The sequence below is a fragment of the Echinops telfairi genome, unplaced genomic scaffold (genome assembly GCF_000313985.2).
Source record: "Echinops telfairi isolate 266 unplaced genomic scaffold, ASM31398v2 ScPeMD7_11;HRSCAF=52, whole genome shotgun sequence".
Taxonomy (NCBI): Eukaryota; Metazoa; Chordata; class Mammalia; order Afrosoricida; family Tenrecidae; genus Echinops; species Echinops telfairi.
In genome coordinates, this window is record NW_022103908.1 from 39,384,225 (window position 1) to 39,390,224 (window position 6,000).

Consider the following 6,000-nt stretch of genomic DNA (forward strand, 5'->3'; position numbering starts at 1 on the left):
CGTGAGTCATGGAGAGCTCCCTCCATGACACCTAGCAACAAGCTAGGAGGAGTTGTTTTTCCTTGTCTGGCTGACATAAAGGGTTATTTTGTTTTAGTTTCGCTGGCTATCTACCAACTGCCATTGAGCCAATTCGGACTCACAGTGCCCCCACAAAACAGGGCAGAAGTGCCCCTGCAGGTTTCTGAGGATGTAACTCTCGACGGCATCAGAGAGCCTCATCTTTCTCCAGGGGAGCAGCAGGGGGATTCCAACCGCTCCCCTTGCTGTTAGCAGCCCAATGTGTGAACCACTATGCCCCCGGGACCCCTTGGTTGACTGTATAAAATTTTAAATCTTATAGCTTTAGGTTTTATGTCATGCTTAGCAAGGCTAGTTTCCACCCATTTTGTTCCGGGCGGTCTTATTTATTTAGGGCATTTTAAACCTTTGGTACCTTTGGAGTTTATTTTGGCATCAAGAATTTGGGCGTTTTTAGAACCCAAGGTTAAACTATTTCGTATGGAGTATTTAGCCCGCTGACTTGCTAGCAGCTATCATTTCTGACTCTGGAAATGAAGTCCAGGGGCTGTCGGTGTGTGGTCCAGTTAGCCGGGCCCTCTGTCCTTCCACGGGCAGCTCAGGCTTCTCTCACAAACTGACAGAGGGACCAGCTCTTTCTGACACCCTTCGCGAAGCCACGCTGACCTCCTGGTTGGGGAAGGCAGCCTCTGTCGGTTCTCTGACGGAGGGCATTCGGACCTCGTCCTGCTACAGGCCTGAAACAAGGGCAGACCCCCGCCCCGGGGAGCCCGGCTCTTGTGCTTGCTCCTTGGTCTTCAGTTTGGCAGCCTTGTATGGCCACTGATGGCTGGGTGTTGCCCTAGGTGGTCTACTATACATTTGCGATCATTGGCATGGAGGTGTTCCAGGGTAAAGTCCGCTTCTTCGACCCCAATGTCACCACTCCCGATGCTCTGGTCTGTGGGAACCCAGCCTTGAAAGACGCAGCCTTCGCCCGCGACAGGTACTGCAAGAACAACTTCAATGACCTCGCCGCCTCCTTCGTCGTGCTCATAGAGCTCACCGTGGTTAATCAGTGGCACAATATCCTTTCGGAGAAGGCGGTAAGATTCACAGGGAGGCTGTCTGTCCCTGGTGTGGGGACAGGGGGACATGGGCAGGGGCTCCTGGGAGAGCATTAAACGGTGGTACCTTTGAGCCCTGCGGCACGCCACCTTTCTTCGAGTGTGGTGGGTTCCTTAGCTTTGCACTCATTGCGGAAGGCTTTTCCCTGGTGACCCATCCGACGGCAAAGCTCTACTTCATCTTCTTCCACATCGTCGTAGTCATCCTCATTGTTAAGTAAGTTGACTCCTAGGGGGTGGGAATGTTTTCATCTCCATTTCCAGAATTGATGGCTGCCTCCCTCCTAACACGCCTCTGGTCCCACCCCGGGGTAGACCACGGGTGTGTCTCTCTTTCCCTACCAGATGCCGGGTCCCTGGAGGGCGAAGTGTTCTATGTTTGCAAGATGCCCACCACATCTTTCACATCTGCATATCACGTACACCTATGTTTGAATGGGAAGGAACCTGGGGTCCCGACCAGGTTCCATGCCCTTCCTTCCCCAGAGATTCAATCCCTTCCAGACCATCCCTGCCACACTGCCAAACAGGGTCTGCCTAGAACTGTCCCACACCCGGACCTCAGTAGCACCCAGAGGGTCTGTTTCCATGTTCTCGACCAAATAGAGAGGAACCACACCTCCTGAGCCTTCTCTTCAGTGGTTCCAGCTTAGTGCTGACCTTTCTTCCGTGGGACGAGCCCATGGACATTGGAAAACCGCTTTCTTACCCCTCAGTGCTCTCTCAGTATTTTCATAGCTTTCATCCTGGAGGCGTTTTTCGTGGCCTACTCACTGGACAAGAGCGACATCGAGACGGCCATCGAGAGGAAGATCCAGGAGCTCGGAGTGGGCGTCCAGGAGTGAGTAGTGCGCTGCCTCCAGCTTCCCCCCAGACTCTGAGCGCAGTCATGAGCACACCCGTGAGTGCCCAGGGCACCCTGCCCGATCCCAGGGACCCACACTGCCGCATGAGCACGCACGGCGCCTGGCTGGACAGTGCCCATTGGCCAGGCTGGGAGGCCCCGTGCGGGTGTGGCTAGGTGGCCTGACCTGGCTCATGTCTGTCCTTGAAGGGAAGAGGTGCAGGACGGGGAACTCATCGACCACATGGACACCAATGACAATGGCTTTAATGAAGACGATGGGGACCAAAAAAGGAAGGCCCTGAAAGGGTCGTATTTCAGGATCGCATCGAAAAGTAAGTTTTAACCTAATGCAAGACCGAAAGCGGTACTAGAACGGATGTTCCCCTACACCACGGTGTTAGGCCGACTCGTCTACAGAAACAAACCAGTGACACCCAGCCAAGTCTCAGAACGAGCTTTGTATCAAGCAACTTTACATCAAGATGGCAAGGCCAGCATAGGCCAACTCAAGTCCACAGGACTGATGCGAGCCGGGCCCGCCGCAGCTTCACTGAGCTGCAGGCTGATCACGTAGAAAGGGGAAGCGGGAAGCCGGGAGATCACAGGCTGGCTGGTGCTGAGTCTTGGGGATCCAAGGTCGGTGGAAACATGGCCCCACCCCTGGAGGCAGACAGTCCCAGTGAAGTTCCAGGAAGAGGAAGGTGAAGTGGGAGAGAGCGAGAGAGAAGCAATTCCCAGAGCCCCTCACTCTCATACAAAAGGCCACGTCCCTAAAGAGTTATCATCAAGCACCAAACCACTTGACAGAGTTCACTCCCCCTGTAGCCAGGAGTATCTCCTTGATATAAAATCGTCCAACTCCCACAACCGCCCTCCTCATAGCACCCAGGGAGGAGGTCAGCATGCACCTCGAACCTCAGTGGCTTCCAGTGCTCAAGGATGGTGGCGGGCCCTTTACCACGGCCCATGGAGCACCCACTGGTTTCGCTGCACACCTCTGCCTCTCTCCTACCACGGCCTGTTGTGCCTGCTGTTCTTCAGCCCTGCTGAAGAGCCTTTCAGCTCCATCTGCCCTAGGACCTGGACAGATGCAGCTTCTTCACGTGGCTCCCCCGAAGCCCCATCTCCTTTAGGTCTCTGCTGGCACAGCCCTGCTCCAGGGATGCCTCGCTTGGCCTCCTACGGTGCACACCCGACCTTTCCCGATGTGAAACTCATGCCAGTTGCACCTCCATAGTCACGTAACTCTTTAGATCTGCCTTCTGCTTTCCTTGGCGACTGGAAGCGTCCGATGCTCGGGGGCCCTGCCATTTTGGTCCTTTGTGGTATCCTTAGAGCTTAACAGCATGCCTGAGACTTATGGGCCCTTCAGAACTGTTTGCTTAGTTATTTATCAGTGAGTTAGCTGTGTAAACCCACACTAGTCTGCATCTCAGTCCAGGCTCCAACTGGGGTGCCTAATAATGAGTTTGGACCGAGGGATAAAAGTTAGATTCCATGAAGAAGGTGGTGAGCGCGCGCACACACACACAGTCATCATCCTTATTCTGCTCAAGGAAAGACTTTGTGATCTCCAGAGCTTACTGTGGCCAGTGAGCTCCATAGGAACAGGTCTAGGTTGGTGGATTACAGACACAGGTCTCACCTCCTCTGCCCTTCCTCCTAGAGTATAAGACGGTGGACGCTCTGCTGCAGCGGATGTTTGAGTCTGAAATTGCTCCAGAAGATGACGGCCCTTCCTTGGATGAGATTCTGAGCTTCTCCCCCAGTGACATATATCCAAAGAACCCCAACTTTGAAAACAGCGCGTGACACTGAGCTTTCAAAGGGCCCACAAGTGGAGCCAAGCTGAGCTGTCGTCAGGTTTGGCATATGCTCCCTGGAGATCATTTGCCCAGCCTGGGCTCCTCCCTGCGTTCTCCTTACCTGGTGAACGAGCCTTACCTGTCCTGAGGAAGAGGTGTGGAGACACTGCCCCTGTGCACCTTGCCCTGGGATCGTCCTCGAGTCCTCATGGAAGCAAGGAGGGAAGTTCATGCAGAGATGATCCGAACAGAGCACTTTTTATATACATGCATGGACATGGGTAAAGCCTTTTCAATGGGGATATGAAAGTTTTTCATTCATCTTTATATAGTATTTTTACTATTCTATAAAACTGATACTGCGTTACAACATTATATGTGTGAATTATGGGCATTTAAATGTGGCAAAGAAATACGTTCTAGTATAATAGCTTTTTAAAAAAAAATCAATTTATTGGGGTTCATAAAACTCATCACAATACATAGATCAATTGTGTAGAGCACATCTATACATTTGTTGCCCTATCATTCCCAAAATTCGCTTGCCTCTTGGGTTCCCGGAATCAGCTCATTTTCTAGTATAATAGCTTTTAACCATAGTGTTTCATGAAAATGGAAAAAGAAAAAAAAGGATGTGAAAACACAATGACATCACAATTGCATTTGACCCACCACCACCGCCATGGAGTCAGTTCCAACTCATACTCACCATGTGGGGAAGTGTTGTTTATCTCCCTCAGAGCAGCTGGTGGGTTACAACTACTGACCTTGCAGGTAGCAGCCAGGCACTTAACCCTTGATACCATCAGGCCTCCGATGGTCTGTTGTTGCTCGGGGTCAACAAGTTGGCTCGACTCTTGGGGAAACTCAGAACTGAACACTCCTGCTCCTGTGTCGTACTCACAGTCGCCATGTTTGAGCCCATAGCTGCAGCCACTGTGCCCACCCCTCTCACTGAGGGCCTTCCGCTTTTTAACTGCCCCTCTGCTTTCCCAAACATGACGTCCTTTTCCAGGGACTGGCCTCTCCTGATCACATGTGCAAAGTACACAAGACCAGACCACCGTCTGAGGACCTTTCTGGTTGTACTTATTCTGAGCCAGATTTGTGGGTTCCTTTGGAAGCCTTGGTACTTTCAGTATTCTTCCCCATCACCGTAATTCAAATGCACCAAGTCTTCTTCACCCATGGCTCAGGTTTCACATGCATCTAGGAGCTAATTGAAAGTACCCTGGCTCGGGTCAAGCGCACCTTAATCCTCCAAATGACCACTTTGCTCTTTAACGCATTAGAGAGCTCTTCTGAAACAGATTTGACAGCCCAATGCAATCATACATCATCTGACTTCTTGACTGCTGCTTCCATGAGTGCCAATCGTGGATCTAAGTAAAACGGAACCTATGACCGCTTTAATATTTTGTTCATTTATCATGATGTCATCTGTTGAGCCAGTTATGAGGATTTGGTGTTTTTTATATTGAGTTATGATGATTTCAATCGATGAAGGCCTTAGTCTTTGATTTTCATCAGCAGAGGCTTCACGTTCTCTACTGTTAACAAGCAAAGTTATGCCATCTAAATTCGCTCATTGTTAATGAGTCCTCCTCCACCTTGAGGCTGTGTTCTTCTCCACATAGTCCAGTTTCTAGGATCATTTGCTCAGCATACAAACTTAATAAGTATGGGGAGAGGATACAAGCATGACCCACACTTTTCCTAATTTGAAACTATGCAGTATGCCCTTGTTCTGTGAGGACCACTGGCATTTACAGGTGTTGCATGACACAACGAAGTGTTCTGGAATCCCCATTCTTCCAGTGTTACCCATAGTTTTTATGATCCACACAATCAAGTGTTTTTGCATAGTCAATAAAACACAAGGGAACATATTTCTGATATTCTCTGGTTTCAGCCCACATCTACCTAGCGTCCATCATGCTATCCTTCATTCTGCATCCTCTTCTGAATTCAGCTGGAATTTCAATGTGCTGCTGCAAATATTTTTGAATTATTCACAGAACTTTAGTTGTATGTGATATTAGCAATATTGTTTGATAATTTCCACTGTTGGTGACCTTTGGAATGGGTCCAAATATGCCTCTCTTCCAGGTGTTTGGCCAGGTAGCTGTTTCCCAAATTCCCTGGCAGAGACCAGTGAGTGCTCTCAGTGCTGCGTCGGTTTGTTTGCAGGTGTGGGAACCTTTTTTCTGCCAAGGGCTAC

General features: G+C 50.3%; 1 protein-coding gene across 1 annotated transcript in view; it reads left to right on the forward strand.

Moving 5' to 3' along the window:
- The window catches only part of LOC101663098 (two pore channel protein 2-like), a 65,135-nt gene extending 60,981 nt beyond the window's left edge, over positions 1-4,154 (forward strand). The window contains exons 16-20 of the mRNA XM_045287195.1: positions 867-1,086; positions 1,254-1,344; positions 1,855-1,968; positions 2,182-2,306; positions 3,641-4,154. Of these exons, the coding sequence (XP_045143130.1) occupies positions 867-1,086; positions 1,254-1,344; positions 1,855-1,968; positions 2,182-2,306; positions 3,641-3,786 (696 nt within the window). The 3' untranslated portion in view covers positions 3,787-4,154. The remainder of the gene's footprint in view (positions 1-866; positions 1,087-1,253; positions 1,345-1,854; positions 1,969-2,181; positions 2,307-3,640) is intronic.
- Positions 4,155-6,000: the final 1,846 nt, after the last annotated feature.